Source organism: Mus caroli, chromosome 14, assembly GCF_900094665.2.
Source record: "Mus caroli chromosome 14, CAROLI_EIJ_v1.1, whole genome shotgun sequence".
NCBI classification, from domain to species: Eukaryota; Metazoa; Chordata; class Mammalia; order Rodentia; family Muridae; genus Mus; species Mus caroli.
The window spans coordinates 40,017,423-40,040,133 of record NC_034583.1 but is presented as its reverse complement, the minus strand read 5'-3'; the positions used below and the strand labels follow the sequence as shown (position 1 = coordinate 40,040,133).

General features: G+C 45.6%; 1 protein-coding gene across 1 annotated transcript in view; it reads right to left on the bottom strand.

Annotated features, from left to right (window-relative positions):
* Peli2 (pellino E3 ubiquitin protein ligase family member 2) overlaps positions 1 to 22,711 on the bottom strand; it is a 140,895-nt gene that overhangs the window by 83,403 nt on the left and 34,781 nt on the right. Inside the window, exon 2 of the mRNA XM_021181894.2 lies at positions 8,964 to 9,093. Within this exon, the coding sequence (XP_021037553.1) occupies positions 8,964 to 9,093 (130 nt within the window). The remainder of the gene's footprint in view (positions 1 to 8,963; positions 9,094 to 22,711) is intronic.

Below are 22,711 nucleotides of genomic sequence, written 5' to 3'. Positions count from 1 at the left end.
TCCTCTACTTTTCTCCATTGTACGTTTTTGAGACAGGTCTCTCACTAACCTCAGAGCTCCCCAGCCTGCCTGGCCAGCACATTCTGGGGATTTGCCTTTCTCTACACCCCGGTGGGTGCCAGCGTTACAGATGTGCTGACATGCTGTTGTACTGAGCTCTTGTACAACTCGGGTCTTTGTTCATGTGCAGTGAGCACTTCTCCCATTGAGCAGTCTCACCAGCCTGGCAGCTTCCACTCCTAGGAGCAAGAATTGTATTAACTCACTGTGTCACCACGGCAGCCCTTGCCTGGCAATGCATGGGGTTTCTGGGCCACATTTCCAGGGGATGAGGGGATGGGGGTGGGGAAGACAGTCAGAAGCAATCTGGGATCAGTTTTAGTCCCTGTTCTCTAGGGAACTTACTCAGCATCAGTAAGACAGCACTCTGGGGCCCTGGGCAGCATGCACACCTTAGTGAGATGAGTCAACTTGTCAAGGTTATTTCTGTCTGTTTGTTTTGTTTTGTTTTCGACACTTTAAAAATGCAGTCTAAATAAAGATCACTTGAATTTTTAGTGCTCAGTGTTTTCAAAGGGGAAGTTATAAGAAAAGACCCCCTTCTTCAACAAAAAGAGGGTTCCAAGTGATCAACTGGGTGATAGTTTGGCTAACTTTGATTAAAAGCATAATTATAGATAAAATCATTCTCCAGAACTGAGATGTTGAAACAAGTCACTGGAATTTTGCTTTAAGAACACCACAAATTGTTTTGCCAACTAACACAAGCATTGGGTCAAAATTACAATTATTATATAAATGTAATGTAGATAATTAGTGTTAATTAAAGACACCAAGTGCTCTACTCGAGATTTCCTGTTTTAATTCTCTATATCCAAAATTGTTCATCATCGCCCAGTTGCCATTTTTTCCCAATATCTTTGTTTCCTCTAGCACAAGACTAAGAACTAATCACAAATATAGGCATTTTGTACTTAATTTCCCATAGAACGGTAGGTATAAGTTTTCTCTTGCTGTTGTAACATATCCTCAAAGGCCTCTGCTGCTAAAGCCACACTAAGTTTCCTTGTAGATCTGTCCACCAGTATTCAGCATGCACACTGGGTCCTCTGCCAGAATCACACCAGGCTGACAACAAGGAGTGAGCGAGTCCCGGGGAAGACTTTCCAAGCCACTGGGGTTGCCTGCAGTACCTATGAAAGTAAGACTTAAGTGCTGGTTTCCTTGCTGGCTGACAGGTTTGTCCCCAGCTTCTAGAGGATACAGCCACTCTGATATATGGTCCTCTTCCTCTACCTCAATGCCCCCCCCTTGCCCCTCTGCCCTCATCTCTCTCTCTCTCTCTAAGCTATTCATTAAAAACCCTCCCTTCCACTGTTAAGGGCCCTTGTGATTACACTGGGCCCATCTGGATAATCCATGTTAATCCCTCTTAGAAGTTCCTGACTTTATGTGCAGGGTTCCTTTTGCCATGAAGGCAACCAGAGAGTAAGGCCCAGGCCCCTTGCATGCAGATGGGGTAACTACCTACGGAGTGCATATGAGAGAATCTCTCTTTTATTTGAAAGTGTTGAGTTCTTCTATTCACACTACACAGCAAAGCACAGTCACACACACAGTTATTAGCACTTGAAAATATGAAACAAGTGGTAGAGCACACAGAAAACATTAGTGCTAAACTTTCTGATTGCTGAAACTAGGACAATCCCGATATTCCCTATCAATACGCCACCCTTTTGGAAGCACTCAATGTAGGAATCTCGAATGAGACTTCGAATTTTAATTTAAACTCTATTCTACAATCTATTGAAACCCACTTGAAAGCTTACAAAAGGCTGCAGAAGAGTACTGATAAGGACTTGTGCTGTTTCAAATCCCAAAACTCCAAGTGAAGCTGCTTTTCAATATTTACGAACATTCCCATACATTTTCTAGTATCCATACTATGGAACTACATTCAAGTGTGGCAGGCAATGGCATCAATCATCTGTCGAGTCATCCCACTAATTTCCAAGCCACCTGTTAGTTCTTAGAAATTGTTAGCATGATCTTTTCTTTGACGTATTGGCACACGTGGCTCAATGTCTGAGCTAGGATTTGACTAAAGACTCCAAGTTCTTCCTCTGCTCCAGTTGGTTGAAGGGGGCAGGCAAAAGAGTGTGCACACACAAGGACCCTGCCTGTGCTGGAGGTGCAGCTCCTAGCCCCTCTGCTCACTAATCCACACTCAATGCCCCTGTTCTCGCTCTAACCACAATTAGATTTCGCACACCTACTATTACTACCATCAGCTAAGCCATGAGAATTACTTATTAGGTGTGATTTCTACTTTCACTCTACAATATTCCGTAAACAACTGGTCGAATCGTAGGGATCAATGAATTTTAAAGATACTGTTCGAAGTTAATAATGCATTAGTCATATCTGTAATCTATAGAATGTCCACGGTCATATAAGCTGTTGGATAATACTTTTCTCCTGGAATTCTTGCTTTTGTTTTTTTTCAGGTTTGGTTCTAACACATTCTGAATCACTACCACACTCAGCATTATTTGGTTTTACATGTGTTTTACCATCAATTACCTGTCAACTAACTCTGGCCTTGTTGGCATTACAGTTTCTTATTCTTAAAAATAAAGAAAAACTTCACATAACATCAGTTACATTGCTACCCACCAAAGCCAAACCCTTAAAAACTCTTAACTGGCCAATGGCTACCTCCCAGTCTCTGCACAAGTGAATCTTCAATCCTTTGTAAGACATCAGAGCTTTTTTCCGGGTTCTTCGGAATGCTATTTAACTCTAGTGTGTATCTGATGTGAAGTAACAAATTCTTCAACATAAAATATTACAAGGTTTCCTTAGCTTATCTTCCAAATCATCCAGACACAGCAAAACACCAGGGAGACAGCATCCATGAGAGCTCCTTCTCCCTAGCTCCTTACATCATCTGTGCAAAATCCGTAAGGTTTTCCTGTAAGTATGGCTCCTGGAAACCATTTTTCATGAATTCTTCTTCAGAACCACAGTAAAGCTTAATATTTTTCAGATGTCACTCCTTCCAGCTGCACGAAATCAACAAAAGCCATCACGCCATCTTCAAAGTCTTCAGAATTGCATCTTAAGTAAATCACTGGACCTCTATGTAAAATGGGTGGAGCTTCACTCTTGATGACTCAAATTTTACTGCTTTGGTTTTGTAAGTTTTCCAAAGGCTGTTTTTTCATATCAGTAAATGTGTTGTGTAATGACTGGAACCATAAATTTAAGCTGACATGATCGTTTCCTACAAGAACTATATTGGAAGTCCTGAGACTCTGTCAGAAAATCATGTGAACTGCACGGCATGGTCTCAGACAACACTCATTAATAAGGAGCTTTTGCAAGCCTCTGCTTTAGCCATGTAGAAGCTCACTCGTGCCTGCGCTTTTACCAGGCACAAGATAAGTAGCTTCTCATTTACGAGTTTGTACCCAGTAGAGGATCACGATACATCCAGCTCTGTGGTTCATTACTTCATTATTGTCTTCTCTTATAGGTAAGATATACAAACTTACAGTGCCTAACTGGAAAAGCCTTATCAAAACACTTGCCTGAACATACTTCACTGAATTAACTAAATCATTTATAATAATTTCATTCATTAATTACTGAACTTCAAACTACCAAACAGAGAGTAGAGTGTGGTGACTCATACATAATAAAGTCACGAGGCTGAGGCAGGGGGACAGTGAGTTTGGGGCTAGCCTAAACTACACATCATACCCTGTCTTACCAAACCAAACCAAACAAACACCACACACTACGAACTGAAGGATTATAATGAAATGACTATAAAGGAAATCAAAATCAAGACTATGTAAAGCCAAAGTACTCAAAAGCAGCACCAGTGAAGAGTCTGTAGACGCTGAGGAGCTGGTACCTCTCCTGAAGCAGAGCCGGCTACACTGCCCAGTGCCACCGAGACACACACTTCAAAAGTGGGCCTCGATGAACTCTACAAATCAGCTCAAGCTACTGAGCGAACATTGAAGATTATATCAGCTTTACCGACTCCCACAGTCACTGTTGACGCTCAGAGTGCTCCATCAACTGCTACAGCTGGACCAACTCATACACATGGCTGCAGTCTGGGTGTGGCTGGTCCCCAAGGCTTATGTGCTGGCAGCATGGTTTCTGATCTAGCTATGCTGAATGGTGGTGCATCTATAAGAGGGAAGCCACAGGGCGCCACCCTCAGAATGGATGAGTACTGATCTTACAGAGAAGGTGAGGTCGGGACACTGGGTAAGTTCCTATGAGAACCAGCAATGGGAACAAATAGCTCCGGGATATCTGCTCCATTTCCGGGCTTGTACACGCCCCGGCAGCATTTGACTTGCTCCCACTTGCATTTCCACCATGCTGTGATATCCAGGATACAGGTGTAAGCTGCCAGCAGAGTTGAGACAAGCAAATCCCTTCAGAAGGCACCCAGCCTTACTTACATTCTCTCTCATAGCAACGGAAAGATGGTAAAGACACAGATTAAAGAGCAGCCCAGGACATGCAGTCATATTAATGAGACTTAATCTTAGGCTAAACATTATTCAAATATTGAGAATATTTTCCATTATGAAATACACTGGGGGGAGGGTGATTTCTAGTTACTTTTGGAAAGTGAAAATACCCCCAAAAAGGACATTTCTATAAAACATAATCTAAGTAAGAAAAATTATGATGAATTTTTTTCCCTAGCAATGTTACTAATTTTAACATGCAGCTGGTAAAAATATCTGTTATCAGATACTGGTACCATCACTGTTTACTGGTGGAATAACAGTATACTAGTCTCCAAAAAGTAAATTCTCAGTTGTATTGTGCAACTCTCTCAGCTTAACACTCCCCAACAGTTCCCATTCAGAGAAAGTGAAGTCCTCCAGCTAGGCCCTGATCTCTCTGCATCCCTGGTTGGCTCCACCCCCAACAACATCAGCAGAAGATCAAATGCCCCTGCCTGCCTGGCCACACTGTGCCTTCCTACCCCCCGCCCCCCCCCCCCCCCCCCCCCCCCCCCGAGCCCCTCAGTACTTCTCCCAGCACAGCTGTATACACATTCACACACAGCCCACACCGGCCGATCGGCTCCGTGCGGATGTGTTTGTTCGAGGCTGTCTGTCTGAGACCTGGCACGATGCCTGGGTGTGGAAGGTGCTGGATAAATATTTATTGAATAAATGAATGGGTGAATAAAAGATGAGGCTTTGTGCCTGTGTAACAGATCTGCCAGAAGTAAAATGGGACTTCTGATGCTTCTAACCACATTATATTATCAGAGAATACCTGTATCATTCCAAGAGCAAATATGTACACACATATAGATTACACAAATAGAGATTATGCCACAATAGCATGGGCTTGCCATCAGAATCTGCCTCAGCTTTAATGCTGGCGTTCATGGGCGACTAAGAGGCCCCGTCTCCCACCGACTTCACCATTGGCACCTTTGTTCTGACCCCAAACATAGACACAGGGGGAAGACACAAGGACAAAGGTGTCAGGCCAGCCACCAGGTCACTGAAAGACAGAAAGGAATAAACTGTAGGTCAGCACAAAGAGCAGAGGCAGGGACGAGGAAAGTCAGCAACATCAACAGGGCAGCAGGATGCAGTCATGTCTGATGCCATGGCCAGAAAGACACGGAAAAATAATAAGGGTGCTTTAGGAGTTGGGAGATCAGCTCCCCGACACTGCCTGTCCACCAGATGACTGGCTTACAGACTCAGTTAAAGACGTTCATAACTGAACGGAGCCCAGAAGCAGGAAGGCCAAGAAAGCAGAAGCGGCACCATTACACAGACAATGGTGTGCATCTGAGAGGCCCCGGAAGGCAGAGTCTGTGCCTGAGGTCCAGGTCCCTGAAGGGCAGAAACAGATTCAACCCCCTTTCACATTACAAACAATATTCTGTATTTCTCAGTACAAAGCCCTTGAGGCAGTGATACAAAGACAAGAAGGCTGCCATAGACCAGTGCTTACCACCCCCATCACACACACCATGCCCCCGTTTCTCTCTCCCTTGGCCATGGCAAGGCCAAGCTGAGCCTACCAGATTCTCTCCTAAAGATGCATACCTTTAGTAGGGAAATGGGATGGTAAATTCAAGTCACTGCAGAGTGATGGAACAGCCATGTTAATAACTTCCCTTGGGACATGCATTGTCTTCCAGCAGCCCTGGGCTCTCAACGTATACCCTTTCTATCATGGTTTCTCTCCTTCTGTCCCTCCTATTTATTTCTTTAGCTAGAAGGTGCTTGTAACCAAAATACACTATGGTTCCTGCTTATTATTGTCCATTTGCTTAGCTTGCAAATGAGAATCCACCCAAGGCTCTGAGAAAATACATTTTTTTCCAGATTACAAAGAGGGTTGGGACCTGATGTGCCCAATTCTTAGTACTGTGGGTAGTGTGTTTAAGTACAGACTCGCACAGCTACTGAGATGTGAATGATTTAAAAGTCTTGAAGCAAAATCTAAGCATGTAGGAAAAATAACGAAAGCTACAATGTTCAGTAAGAGAGTCCGGGAGAAGAGAAGGAAGAGCCAGCCGCTGAGGCCGTACTCCCCAGAGCCAGCTACAAGTCTGTCATATTTCATCACAGAATGAGCTTGGATAATCAAAGCAAAATCTCTATAATGTGTGTGCGCGTGTGCTTGTGCATGTGTGTGTGTGTGTGTGTGTGTGTGTGTGTGTGTGTGTGTTTTCTTAGGGACCCTGCACACACAAGCAAGTCCTCTATCACTATGCTCCAGCCCCAGCTTTCTGTGGCTTTTGTCAGCCATTCGAATAACATGAAACTCCCGATTTCAAAAGGAAATAATGGGTACAGGATGTGAAGCTCCCAAAGAATGAATAAAAATGTTACATTGAAAAAGAAGGAAATAATCAACAGCACAGACCCAAGACAAGACAAGGAAGATGTTCTACGGCTCTACACAATTAAAAGGACCATATTTGTACTGCAAGAATACTTTTGGCACTTATCGTGTGCTCTCCAGCATGTGTCTTGTCTTCCTTCTTCAAACACTCTGACACATCCTGCACAGGATCCTGTGCTCCATCCCCAGCAGATGGTGCTGTTTAGGGAGCTTGCAGGACCAGGGAAGGGAGGCAGGGCTGGTTGGGAGTCAACTGGAGGCCTTCCTATGTATTCTGCTCCTTCCCAGTGCCATCTCTGCCTCCTGGTTTCACCATACAGTAAAATGATGTCATTGCAAGATCTACCCACCAGGGACTGAGCCACTTGGCCACTGTGCCTTCACTGCCACCATAACTGGCATCTCCTGAAACAGCCACAATCAAACAACGTGTCAGGCATTTTGTTGGGGGTCGTTGGGGGAAGGAACTAAGACAGACTGTAAAGCCTTTCTCGTGTCCTTGGCCACCCAAGAGCTTGCTGCTATTGCCTCTCTTCTAATTCTTCAGGTCCTGTTGAAGCCAGGTTTACTGTAAATGCCATGTCATCTCCCAGTCTTCACAGTTGCTCTCTGTAGCCGACCTTGCCCACTTGACACGACCCTTTTTGGTTCCTGTTGTCTTCTTTCTTGCTCATCTGTCACTATTAGCAGGCCGCCAAAGCTGGTACATTCTATCAGAGCCTCTCTGGGGCCCTGTGTCAGGGACTCTTAACCAGCCAAGTGTTCACAGGCTGGTCACAGTTAACGCTCTGCGTGAACACGACACTTGACTCCAAGGAAGCGTAATGTTCTCTGAAGGCTGCTGTTCAGCAAAAACAGATCAGTGCTTGACTTGCCCAGATTCTTCAAAGCCATAATCACAAACACATCCAGTAACCCCATAAGAAACATTGCACATTAATACATTATTATAAAGGCAGGTATTGTATAGTAAATAGTTGATTTCATTGAAAGAAAACTTGCCATAAGTTTAACACGTAAAACCAGTCATGGTGTAATATTAGTGTAATAACTGGGCAAACCAGACGGGAAACTGAAGATATTTCTCTTGCTTATGTATCAGAGGACACATGATTTAATCCTTTAAAATAATTAACATTTCATTTACTTCAAACTTTGTCTTAGTAACTGTCTTAATGCTGTGAAGAGACACCGTGACCAAGGCAACTTATAAAAATGCACCTGGGGGTCTGTTTACAGTTTTAGAGGGTTGTTAGTCCATGGCCATCATGGAGGAAGCTATCAGGCGCTACGGGAGCAGCAGTTGAGAGTTTTAGATCCTGATCCGCTGGCGGCAACCACAGATGAGAAAACAGGCCTAGCCTGAGTCTTTTGAAACCTCAAAGCCAACCCTCAGTGATACACCTCCTCCACACCATCTAATCCTCCCTAAGCAGTACCACAACTCGGGGCCAAGTTCAGATATATGAACCTAAGGGTGTTATTCGTAATCAAACCACAACAAACTTACTGGGAAGAAATAAGCACTATGAACATACTATACCCCTTAGACCTGAGTGCTTCACATTGTGTTAATCACTCACACTCAATCCCCAGTAATGTGTAGACAGTGTAGCAACATGCTACATCAACTCACAGAAGGAAAATAACAGATCCTTGGGAAGTTTAGCTGCCGATCTAATGCAAAAATTCTTTAAGATAAAAAGCATCACAGAGCTTCCAAACACAGCTGTAACCTGATGAATGTTTTCTAAAACAAAACAGCAGATGGACTTCCGACGTCCCCTGCCCACCCCTCCCACCAGCCATCCTGCAATGTCCCCAGATATGTTTGAGCCTTGAGGAGTGGGAAGAGGGATGCTGTGGGGACCTAACGGGTCAAGGTCAAGAGTGCTGCTAAACATCTCACAGGGCACAGCACAGCTCTCCACAAACATTCCCCAACCTCATGGAGTTGAGACGCTCTGTCCTACATAAAAAAAAAGTCAAGAGGAAATAGCAGCTGACAAGAAATATGGGCATCACCATTTGCCTCAACCACATACCTTGGACGCCTGTGGTGTGGAGACCATGTGGATTGTGCTGGGTTTGACACCACTGGCGTAGGTCCGCTTATAGAGGGCAAATCTGCTTTTCCTCCTGCCCCTGTCACCATTAGGTAAAGCACCATTGTACCTAAAGTAGAGACAACAAAAGCGTTCAGTTGCTTGTAAGTTTTAAAAGCATTAGGTGTGAGCATCAGTGCAAGAGGACAGGAATGGCCAGGAAGCTGCTCACTGAGCCCCCACAGGAGGAGAGGGTTTGTGAGCAGACTTCAGCTGTAATAAAGCCCAAATCGCTTCCAGAGACTTCATTTAAGAGTGATGGACAAGTAATTATAGGTTTCCTATTCTGTAAAGATGGACTCTTCAAATCTTCCTCCGAAGAGACAAGGGTCTAACTAAGCAAATGAGCATCCTGCAGAGGCTCTACGAACGCTGGCTGGATTCGGCTGGAGCCATTCTAACAGACCTCGGAAAAACACTCGAGAAGTATTTTAAATGAACTAGTTAGGAAAGAGTATGCTAATTAAGCCTCATGTCTTACTTTCAAATCATGTTAATGCTTTCTGTAAGATCTTTATTCGCAAAAACACTAAATTTAGTTACTTTCTTCAGAGTTTTGAATCCCGTATGCATTCTCATTTGTTTGAACCCTATACGGATAGGTTAACAGAAAAAAAAAATACAGCTTGTACAAATTATACATGAGTTTTACCCCGCTCTAAAAAAAAACTTGGAAAGTAAACAAGTCCTGAGGTAGACTGCTTATATTTAGCTAATGCCAGAGTTTCAAGGAATTTGGGATTACAGCTGACAGTTTGGTTTCAACTGCCTGCACTAACCATGGCTTAACTACTAATCTCTGAATGTTTTAACCAGCATCCCATGTGGCCATGCGGATTTGACTAAGACTCCTTGCTGGCACCGTGGCAGAACTTCCTCCCCAGAGAAGATGTGGAAGAGAATCATATAAAATTTACTAGGATAAACACAGCTGCTCTTAGGCCCTCTGAGAACAGCAAAGAGAAGGGCCACAGGTCTGGGGGCCTGTGCCTACTCTGTCTTACCCAGTAGACCCTTGGCTTGACTCCTCCCACTTTGTACAGAAGAGAGGTGTGGTGGAGGTGTAGGGTAAGGCCCCTGGGAACTGAGCACGTTGGAACAAAGGGGTCTGGGTGTGTTTAAAGCGGCTGAGCCAATAGCCCTACCAGACAGTGGGTTTATATCACCCCGAAGATGTTAGTCCTGTGCCTGTCATCTGTTTCCATGCCCACCCCAGCAGAATTCCAGCTACCCAAGGATGTCTCCATGCTAAAGGAAAAAATGTTTCAAGTCTTAGGAGTCTCTTTTTCCCCTCAAGCAAGATTTATTTATTTTTTTTTTAAAATGTGCATTTTGCCTAAGCCTGCAATACTCACGAGTAAACAATCACCACAGACTTACTTGAATATATTCTGATGCCACTTAACTCGGGATTAGCAGCATATATATATATATATATATATATATATATATATATATATAAAACACGTGAACCAATTAAAGGCAAGATAGTCAACAACTTGGAGAGGTGTTTTCACTGCTATGGAGGAGATAAACTATGAGGTCCGTCAAGGTTTCTCATGTCATACAGTGTCCTCACTGGGACAAACCCAATCAGGAGGGCCCAGCCTGGACAGTGTGCCACAGGCAGGGTGGCTCTCTGCTCAAAACTGCATTCCCTTCTCCCAAACCCCGACCTCCCCTCCCAGTACCGCTCCCTGGCTGGGTAAGATGGGACTGCCAGCATCTTCCTCTGTCCCTATCCCCCTTACATCTGGTCCAATTTGGTCAACAACATCCTCGTCCTAGGACACGTAAAACCGGGGCAAGGGACAACTAACTGTTTTCGGTGAGTGGCCCGAGACACACAGACACAGAGCTGTGGGAAAGTCACATTCTGGCTAAAGCAAAAAGCGGGGTGGGGGGACTCCATAAGAGCTGTTATGGACTCTGATGTTCCTCTAACCCTCCATTCATGAGAGGCCACTTCACAGCCTCAATCCGGCACAAAGGGAAGGAGTCAGAAATGCCAGCACATGCAGAAACAGTTTAACTTATACTGCCTGGGTTCGTGCATAGATGCACAGGTACTGAGGTTAAACAAATACAGCAATGCATGCACAGACTGCCTTCCTAGTGCATCCGGACAATGAATGGCAAGTGCAAAGCCCTAGTGGAAGCAAGACGGTGAAGGGAAAGCAATGGCAAGATATAAGTCGAGTTTCTCATCAGATTAAGTGCCTCAGCCTACTCTCAGTATTTATCAGCATCCTGCCTTCACAGAACCTTCTATCTGCAAGAAGCAAATGCAGCGGTGTTAGAAACACATGGGACCAGGGGCGCAGGCAGCCCACAGAGCAGAGGAAGGCACTCTGGAGTTGTCGTGAATCCAAGCCAGGGATTAGAGGTAGAACACACACACAGAGAAAGAAGATTCAGCGAGCCCCAAGTTCTGAGTTCCATTAGGGTAAAGGCTGTGGGAAGGAGGGAAGAACAGACAGGGTGAGACTGCAAGAGCAAGGTACTGCAGGAGAAGTACCTGGGTTTCTTACCCTACGGAGAACAGGGAGTCTGGGAGGATGTGCTCGGTTAGTGTGACAGGACCAACGAAGTACACAAGGAAGGTACACAGGTCAGCAGGAGCTCACATGGGCCGTGCGAGGGATCAGCGCAGAGCACTGTCCCTGCCTGAGGGGGCGGGGAGGAGATGGATGCTGCCTCCCCCAAAAAGATACGAGCACATCCTGGAGTCTGTGCGTGGACCTTTCAGAAAAAGGCCAAGGCTCTCAAGATGAAGCCATGTTAAACGGTTAGGGGGACCTAATTCTAAAAACCAGCACCTTTAAGAGGCACTCTGAGACAGAGGGAGAGACCACGCAAAGATGGAGGGGGCCCATAATACACAAGCACACTCTCAGGAATTCCTGAAGCCACCTAGAGCCGAAAGAAACCAGAAAGGCTCTTCCCTGGAGCCATCAGAGGGCACAGGGTCCTGCCCACACCTTGATCTCAGCCTTAAGCCTGCCAGGACTGTGAAAATGTAAACACCTCTTGTTCTAAGCTATCGAGTAGGTGTTCATTTGTTATATGCACCCAGGAAATTCCACAGGCTGGATCAAAGCAAAATGGTGAGAATGGGCCAGGGCATGATAAAGACGTGGCATAAAAAAATCAGCGTCACTTATGAAATCTTATGAAAATATGGAAAGCTACACTCCAGAGATTCTAATGCAGTACACGGCTCCAGGTCCACAGGACCTGTGTGACACTCCACGGGCTGTACTTGTGTAGGAGGAAAATTCAAAACAATTCAACAGTATGGACATAGAAAGGAGAATTCGGAAAGGTTCTGGCCTGGCCAGGGTGAGGGCGCTTCTAAAACCAGTACTGGAATTACAGACGACAAGCAGAGGACAGCTGCCACGGGTCCTGTTGGATATTCACATCACTGCAGTGCAGGAAAGGCTTTCCCTAAGAGGACTCCTTTGTAAACTTTGTAAACTTAATTATCCCTCAAGGCAGGAAAGTATCCAGCCCCAGCCCTCCACCCCTACCCTAACCCACACACAAGCTCCCGCAGCCAGGTCCCTCCTCAAGACCTCCCTAACTGTCCTAATGGCATTTCCAGCCTCTGTAAGTATTATAAAGGTCAACTCTAGCCCCTCAACAGGACCCTCCTGAGATTACACTAATTTTATGTGAAAAGTGTGAACAAAAGCCACCAATCCCTGAATAGGGAAACACACCAATCCCTGAGCTCCCCCAAATCCAGGACTTGAAATCCTACCAATCCTCACCCAGGAAATCTCCATGCTAGAAAGCCCCCCCCCCATGCACACACACAAGCACCCCTATAAAAGCACTGTGCTTTGTACAATTCCCTGCTATGGGCTCCCTCCCAGGAATATAGGTGACTATTCCTGAATTAGTCCCTCCACACCCTGGACTCTCCAATAAGTCTCTTTTATGAGATTTGTTGCCTGGTGTGAATCTCTCATCTGAAGAAGACAAGAGTCAATGAAGAGAAGAAGGAAAGAAATGAAGATAAGGAGTGAGGCTGAGGTTCCTGAGTTCCTCAGCTCAGCTGGGGATACCACCACTACTCCATCCTGGAAGCTGCAAAACCTCTGCTGAGGAGTCTTCCTTGGAGCTGTGTGGTTCCTGGGCTCCCTTGTCTCAGGACACCCTTCCTTTGAAACACTGTCTCTCCTTAGAACTGTGGTTCCTGGGTTTCCAAGTTCCCATCTGAGCAGAAAGGCCAACAATTTCTGTGGGCCTTTGCCATGGGATGTTAACTAAAACAAAGAGAATGAACCAGAGCCCTGTTCAGGAAAAAGGTGGAGAGAAGACAAGCAAAGGAAGCTGAGGCCGTGCTCACAGATAGAAACCACTACAGAAAACTGCCATTCTTAGGCACAGGCAGGAGGACCAATCCCGGGACAAAGTTTTATCACAAAGACAGAACAGAACTCCTTGAGTATCTAACCAGGTCAATGGGGCATGTGAACAGAAAGGAGCAATGCTGGTCTGGAACAGAACAGGCCATGGTGCCCTCACCATCTTCACACACAAAGGCAGTGCCCCCAATCCTATGCCTCCCTGAGCCTCCACGGTGGCTCCACCCGGAAGAGCAGAATTCTAGGAAAGCACTGTGCATCCATCACCCACTCCAGTTTCCCAGACCTACCATGCACTGACTCCTTCAGCCTATGACCATTTGGTTTCTGTCTCAAATGGGAAAGTGCACTTCGTCATTGATCAGGGATGCCCAACGTCCTTCCACCCCTTCCTCTTCAAGGTCTCTCAGAGGCTTTCCTATCAAGGAACATGTCTGGTGGGTTAAAGAGGGAGACAAATCCCTCACCACTGCTCTACTGAAAAGTAGAGTCTGTCTAACTTCCTCTTCCCTAAATGTGGGCTGACCTTCATGGCTTATGACTTACTTGCCAACAAGATGCAGACAGAGGCGAGAGTCTGAAACATCCCAAGCCAGGTGTGACAGACACTCTGTGGTCTCTGCTGGGGACCCTGAGGACCTGAGCTGCCACAGGCAGTGCTGAGGCGGTGTTGGGCTTTAGAATGGCTGGCGATGTTCTCATAGCATTCATCTGATGCCCAAACCATTTCAGGTCCCGAACTACTAGCTTCTAACAACCAGCTCTCTTCCCCTCTCCCTCCCATCTGGTCCCATTACCCCTAGAGAACTGTGACAGGCTTGGGGAAGTGGAGGCACCTGGCACGGTGTACCAGAGACACACAGTAGGCACCGAAAGGGTCCCTGTCAGTTAGGCTAGTGCAGCGCCTTTGCTATGGTAGGCCCAGGCAGAAAGGCGGAATTCTGCTTGTAGAGGCAAAAAGGCACTGCTTCCAGAAGAAGGTCAGGCTGCCCTCTGCCTGGTGAGCCTTTCATGGTGACTCTGTAGGAACAGAGCGTCCGGGCACTGCTGACTCATCCGATGTAGCTGCTGAATGGGGAGCTCTGATTTGAGCCCACAAGGTGCCTTTCAAGCTTCACATAAAAAAAAAATCTGAGGATGTTTTTAAAAATCCATTTACTTAGTAGATGAGCGATTAAAACCTCTGCAAAGGTGCAGAGCCAACAGCCTGCCTTTGTAGTAAACTTACATGGAATTTAAGATAATGCAAATCCTTTGGGGAAAAAAAATCCACCCAAGTATTAAAGGGATTCTCTTGGCTTACAATATAGAGTTCATATACTAAGGTCCATCAATATGGTTTTCTGTGCACTTATTTTCTGCCAAGAAACCTGAAATGGGAGCACAGTTCTTAGGCTGGTAAAAAGCTCAAAATGGGAAAAACACCAGAGACTTGGCAGGTAGGAAATGTCATGCAGAACCCAAAGCCATGCCCACTTCTATCCAACTCCAAATCGCATGCTTTCCTGAGCACAGGGATGACAAGGTATCATCAAGGCATTTCCTGACACACAACCGGTGACACCATCTTGAAACAATATTTGCCACCTAAAGATTCACTTGTCAAAAGGAACAGACAACCCTGAGAGAAGGGGTGACAGGAGCACCCATCCTGGAGTCACTGCAGGGGCGATGAGCTCTTACAGCAACATCCGTGTGGAATGATGTAGGCTCCCGCAATGGAGGCAACATCGGCATCCAACGATCATGTTCCAGAGACAGCCAGGGTTTTCATTTCAGACTGAAGACTCTGCCTTCCTTTCAAAGCAACACCTGTCACTTTCACCAATAAATCGTAAGCAGCTACTGTAACCACAGATGAACAGCATGTAACCCAGCAACAGGATGCAGGCAAGGCAGCAGCTAGTACTGTCTCACACACAAAGTCCTGCTCCAACTGGAGGAAGATGCTTGTGAACCACAAGATCCTGGCCTGCCAGCAAACCATTACAGTCTTGACGCCCTTACTATTTAACTTAGCGCACTGATGTCTGTACCTCTATCCTAATGAACTGAAATGCCCAGAGATGCACTATTTCTCTATGCACAAGCACTGATGCACATTGCAGTCATGTAAGTCGCAGGATTGGGTTTTAGCCAGAGCAGTAATGATGTCATCATGAGAATATCGATTCCCTCTGAAGGTAGCCTGCGGCGGCGGTGGCTCTGTAAACATCGGTTCATTCAGGAGAGGCTCCCAGCTTGGGCATTAGAAGACTTTCAAGTATCAATTTCTTGTCGGAAATGGAACCTGCTCCAAGGAGCTATTCAAAATAGTTTTAAATGTGAGACACATACACATACTTTTTTTTTTTTTCAAAAAACGGTCAGTTAAGTTCGTGGGGTGTGTCACGCTAAAGGCTGTGATCAAAGGAGTCAAGACACACAAAGAAACCTGAGTCCTGATAGGTTTAGCCAGCTGGAGAAGGCTGTCAATGTAACAGCAAACCTATACTGGTAGGTGCTAATGAAAGAGATTAAATAGGGAAAATCAATGAAATCAAAAGAGTATGCTTATGCCTATTTTTTGGTTTTGCCTTTTAGTGGTGGGTGAGCCCAAGGCCACACAAATTATCTACCACTGATATGGCCCCAGGCCTCCAATGGTACCCTTGGCATCATGATGCTGCCCTGGTGTCTTTGAGGCCAACATATTGGCGTGTCCCACACATGCGGTTCCAGTCATGGGGTAATGACTGTCTTCCGCAAGACACCTGCGTGACAGCACAGGCCATCCACCACGTTCACTTTCCTTCTCCTTTAGGAAAGTGGGTCTCTTCTAAGCAGCATCTTCTCTCTGCATCTCCTCCCTCCACCCCTACGTGGTGCTTTACACAGAGGAGAGGCTCGTCAAACAACCAGCAAACCAGTGTGGGAACTGATGGCCCTCTAAGGCTCAGGATGCATGATCTGTGGCCCACCTCTTCTCTTAGCTATAGCTGGGACTTTACCTACCATACCTGTGTCCTCAGCTACAAATGACCAATTTAATCAAGAGTAGTTCTCCAATGCTTCCACTTAGTCCACTCACGGCCACAGGGGCATTCCATGCAGCTCTAACTCTGGCATGCTGTGCCTCCCACCTGAGGGCAACTGGGTCGGGTCGGCTCTTTGATTCCTACTGCCACTGCGGTTGACAGACATCACCCAACTCTTCACAGCAATGAAGACAGTCTGCTGATGCTGCCGGTCCTGCTTATCCTCTAGCTATAGCTTCTCAGGATCAAATACTTCTAAAGACCAAGCCTTACAAAGAGACACCCATCCCCAATACCAAGAACCCTCAGCTGATCTTCACCTGCCCTTCCCAGGCAGGCTGTGGTAGTTACAATACGCTTGGCCCAGGGAGTGGCACTATGAGGAGGTGTGGCCTTCTTGGAGTGGGTGTGGCCTTGGTGGGGTGGGTGTGGTCTCGGTGGAGTAGGTGTGGCCTTGATGGAGTAGGTACAACATTGTGGGTATGGGCTATAAGACCCTCACCCTAGCTGCCTGGAAGCCAGTCTTCTAGGAGCCTTCAGAAGAAGATGTAAAACTCTTAGCTTCTCCTGCACCATGCCTGCCTGGACAGAGACATGCTCCCACCTTGATGATAATGGAATGAACCTCTGAACCTGTAAGCCAGCCCCATTTAAATATTGTCCTTTTTAAGAACTGCCTTGGTTAGCTGGGCGTGGTGGTGCACTCCTTTAATCCTAGCACTTGGGAGGCAGAGGCAGGCGGATTTCTGAGTTCGAGGCCAGTCTGGTCTACAAAGTGAGTTCCAGGACAGCCAGGGCTATACAGAGAAATCCTGTCTCGAAAAACTAAAAAAAAAAAAAAAAAAAAAAAAAAAGATTTGCCTTGGTTATGGTGTCTGTTCACAGCAGTAAAACCCTAACTAAGACACAGGCACACACACAAGCTCATCCCTCCTCAGAGGCAAAAAGCCTGGTGTGGCCAGGAGAGGCCTGGATCCTGGCCCACCCACCTACAATCTCCCATGTACTCCACAAAGCCCCTACACTTCTTGAGAGGAGGTTTCTACAGTGTGGATTCTGTCCGGTGTACCTTGAGAGGCCTGACTCCTGACCTCAGCCTCATTAGCACCGCACCTACGCTGATCCCTGGGCAAGCACTCTGCTCGCCCTGGCTCTCGTTCAATTCTTATTGATTCTTGAAGGTCAAAGTTCCTCTACTTCTTCCCCCAAGCCTGCCACAAAAAAATAAATAAAATAAATAAATAAAATGAAATAAAATAAAGGGGGGGGGGTTGTAAAGAAACCCTAGCGCACCTAAACAACAAGACAGATATTCACAAAAAAGAATATTTGTTATTTAATATTCACCTTTGCCTTTTGAAGTTTTCCTCAGTTCTTCATTTCATATCAATGCTGTCACAGAATCAAGCAAAGTAATTTTTGTTTTTACTGTGCTAAGGCCTGAATTTTAAGCAAACATTTTTCAGGATACCTGAAGAGGGTAGACAAAGAACCAGGAATGAGGAGGGGTACTGCTCTCTTTGTTCAAATGCTGTTTCTTTCAGATGACTTCTTTTAGTCTATGTCTGGAGCCAACACGATAAAGTATCTCCAACTACGGGATTTAGTATCCATGCATTGTGTCAGGAATGGTTTACTCAACTGGTGAACAGTTTAATTTAATTCTTGTAGTCATTTTTTTTTCTAAAAGAATAAAAATGCTACCCTCAGACACAGTAAGATGCAGACACAGTAGGATGCAGACACAGTAAGATGCAGACACAGTAAGATGCAGACACAGTAAGATGCAGACACAGTAAGATGCAGCAGGAGATGCGTTTACCCTTTCCATTACTGTTTCTACGACTTGTAGTTTGAGATCACGTGAAAAACAAACAGTAAATCTTGTTTATGAATTCATGTCTTCTATATATTGACTACATTCCCATGTTTCAATAATAAATTTCAAATTCTAGTAAGTTTTTTAGACATCAAATCCTATGTGTTCCTTTTTCATGACTTTTCTGTCTCTATTTTGATTTAGCCTCTCACTACCAAAATTAAGAAGGTGGGTATATAAACTATAGGTGGCAGACTAAAAACCCGGTCCCAGTGCTGTATGAATATGGGTCCAGAGCCTGCTAACGGTAAAGCTCCAGCCGTATCCTTCATGTGACTCAGGCCACAGGGGGACCTGTTCTAGTCAGTGTGTGGGATGAGCAGGGCTGAGACAAGCAGCGGTTAGAAATGTGATTGGTGGTGAGACAGTCTTTGGGGACCTGTCTTGGAACCACAGGACACCATGAGCTGGCCTCCCAAGCCAAAGAGAATGAGGCACCCTCAGGTTGCCACATCTCATGGATGCAGAGGGGAACCCAGGTGAGGGGGAGGAGAGGCAGGGATGAGTATTGAGAAGGGAGGTTAGAGTGGGTAGGGGAGGAGAGGGCAGGGCATGCAGAGGAGAGGGAAGGGAAGGGTAAAGTTCTACAGGGTTGAGAAGGAAGGGCAGAGGAGGGTGTCACGCACAGAAGAACTAATGCTAAGGATGTTCAGAAAAGCCATATGGAAACCTACAATTTTCTAAGCTTCCTGATTTTTTAAAATGTGTTTGTGTATTCATATATTTTAAGTGGAGTTATCCTACACGGTGGATTATGCTTATTCCCATATGTTGCCAAATAAAGAGGCCAGTATCAGATGTGAGACACTTCCCTCAAGCTGTTGCTCAGACCTGTCCTGGAGACCCCACCCAATAGGGCCTAGTGCCATTGCTCCTCCCTACTGCCTACAATAACTCGACGGTCAGACCCTGTTGCTGAGGACACCACACATGCTGGTCACAGAACATGGAGAAACCAAGTTGGTGCTGATCGGGACGCTTCCTCTCTCTTGTTAGCTCTGACAGTACTGGGAGCAGGGAGAGGGTAATCAACCGTCTTATCTAGTTGTGAACTCTGTGAACTGCAATAGTTACTACTGTATAAATATAAGCCCACTGGTATAAATGTTATGGGTAACCAACCACTTTCTGATTAGATTTAAGACCCACTCCACAAAAGGAAATAGGCCTGGTCTTGCGAATCTGACTAAATAAATAAATACACACACAAGCAAGCAAGCAAGCATGCATGCATGCATGCCCAGGGTACTCATAAGCCCAAGCCCAGGGCTGAACCTATATGGACACTGAAGAGCCTCCAGTCAGCTAGAGCATAGCTAACATAGCTTTGGCAGGCCCTGCCTTCTCCCATTCCCTAGGACTTTTGAGAAACAATTAGAATACATTCCTAAAGCAAGCCCCCAAGGTCTATTCCCTTATTTGGTCATTTCCTCTTCCTTGATCCAGTTATCAAAGTTTTGAAGTCCAGCAATCAAAGCCCCTTTTGGCTCACCTAATTAACATGCCCACTTAAAATTAAACATCTCATCCTAATAAGGGTTTCTCCTCTTACCTTTATGACCTCCCATTTTCTTATGGGCCACATCTGTCTCTTCTCTATCCAGAGGCAGTCCCCTTAGTTCATCCTCTCCCTTGTTCACTTCCCCTTCTCCCTCATGCTCACTGTCAGGTCTTTGTCTCTCATTCCCTGCCTTCTGTTCCTCTGTCAAATAAACCTCCTTTGTGCTGAGAACTTGGTCTTGGGAATCCTGGTCTGATACTGATCCCTTCAAACATCACTATCAAACTGCCTTCTACATCTATAGAGTTCTACCAGTGCTTGAGGGCAGATCTCAAACCTCAGAGAAGTCCCTTGGTGCAGCAGCCAACAGCGAACACATAAACTCACATCTGGTCAAAAGGCAGAGAACTTGTCCGGGAGGAATACTCAGTCCCAAAGGAACAACTGTTATCATGGCCCTCTCCTCAAGGCTCGGGACCATCTAGAAGGAGGCAGAAAGACTGAGCCAGAGGACAGGGAAGACCAGAGCAAAAGAGCAGCTTCCAGATGTGACAGGACCACTGCACTTATCAACTCACAGCAGCTGTGGCTGGCTACACGTAATAAGGACAGTCAGCATTCTACTATGCAATGCAAAGGGGCTTATGAGCCTGGTCCCAGCCCTCACTGAAGAGGTGTGGGCAGCTGGGAAATTTTGTGGGATGGAGAGTTTTCTTTAAGACTGTGGTACCTGATGGGTCAACTACACTCTAGTGGATGTCCCTCACTCACAGGTGGAGGGACAGCACAAACTGGAATCCATGGTCTTCGTGTTTGGTTTGATTTGTTGTCTTAAGAAGACAAAGTCTACGTGCGAGATGTGAGGTAGCAAGGTGTGCGTGGATCAAAGGTGAGTTAAGGGGAGAAGTTTAGGGGAAATACAATCAACATACATTATGTGGAATTCTCAAAGAATAAAATAATAATTTTAACTAATGAAAAAAATCTCATGGATGAAATAAGAGACAATGCCCCCCCACCAGAGCGCCCCCCAAGTCCCCTCAATCCTCCCACGGGTTGGTAAATGACTGTTGTTTAAAGCTAGCAGGTACAGAGTAGCACCTGGTAACAATGAGCTGACTGCGGCATCTCAAAGGCACGTTAACTAAGTAGCTTCTTTAGTAATTAAAGATTTGAAGCCAAACATATACATTATCTTTTTAAACTTTTATACATTTAAAAAAACTCATTCAGAAGGGTAAGCATAAATTAGAGATAATTTTAAGTTCAATCCCTTTAAAACTAGTAAGAAAAAGAAATTTCAAAATGTGGACCATAAAAGAATGGTTGATATAATCGATTTTTTCCCCAAATCATTTCCATTAAAATCTATGGTCTCCTAAACCTATTAATATATGCATACAATAATTTTAATCTGACATAATCAACAGTCACAAGAGAATTAAGATAAAATTATTACTTAGCAAAGAACTGATCCTTTAAGATCTGTTTACACACAAATCCTACCTCAACAAGAAGTCTCTAGAAAGGGCATCCCCATCACCCTCTGAAGAAAGGAGGCACCTTTAACCCCTCACTGGCCCTGTCGTCAAAATCAGCATTAAGAAAGGCATATCTCAAAACCCAAAACAACTCAAAAAGAAATCTGGTCCGAGCCAAAGCTGCAGAGTAAGCAAGCACTGGGGTGCCCCTTTGTACCACCCCAACCCACAACTCTGAGAGCCACTTCCCATCTCTTTCTCATGTTTAAAAATGTTATGGCATGCCCCTCTTCCTACTCCCAAACAAATCGTGCCAATGTGTTTAAACTTCGGTGTGTACACAGACGCTCTCTAGAATCTCACAGGCGAGCCAGAGCATGCAGAAACTCGGAATGCTACTGACACACAGAAGAGGGTGTTACTAAACCTCACTCCGGTCTTCTCCATCTCTGGCTGGTACACTCTTTCTATCTCCTTCCCGAGTCCCACGTGTGGCTGAGCACTCCTCGCTGTGCTGTGCTTGGTTCAGAGCTTATGCATTAGCCGAAGAAAGGCTTTCATTGCTCCTGCAGTTGCTTATCAGATATTTTAGCCCGGCTCAATTATTCATGGCAAACTTTTCAGAGACAACGTGGCTGGTTCAAATATAAAAGTTTTAAAGAGCCCAGGAGTGACGTTATTCGCGGCTTCCTGGCACATCTGTCGGCCCTATGTGGGTGACGCCTTTTCCCTTGACTCTTCCTATAGCTGAACCACAAGACTAGGAAATATTCGGAACAAAAATACATACACCATCAGGCTCCAAGATAGAAACGCTTTAAACAGGCATCTCAACTGCACAAGAGCAGATGGAGAAGGTGGCTTACACAGAAGGGCTTCCGAGCCTCTGGACAGTAGATGCCACTGGCCACAGCCAACTCTTCTGTGCCACAGCAGCACACTGCCCAGGAGCCAATGTGCTCTGGGTCCTTAACCCACTGGCTTCAAAAGGAAAGAGGCTTCACGGCCATCCTGAAAACAGATATGCACATTACCCTGTCAATTAGCAAGCAGCATACTATACTTAAATGACCACATAAGCTTAATGGAGGGACGATGGTATCAATTATTCAAGAACTGAAGCGCATCCGAGATCCACCCACCTCGATCTCTCCATTCACAAATGCTTGAAACACAGAGAAATGATAGCAAGTTGCAGTCACAGGAAGAGCCACGGCTCACAAACTATAAATGATCTCACGCTTCACTGTTCACATCTCCACTGTTTAATATAGTAGACAGTAGCCATGAGAAGCTATCAAAGTTTCAGTTTAAAGTGAAAATTAGAACTAGTTTTAATGCCACGTATCAGCCCAGTGGCTCATGCACAGGATGGCTGCCATGTGCAAGGTCGACTCGCCAGCACTCACACATTTTCTAGCGGGGGGGGGGGGG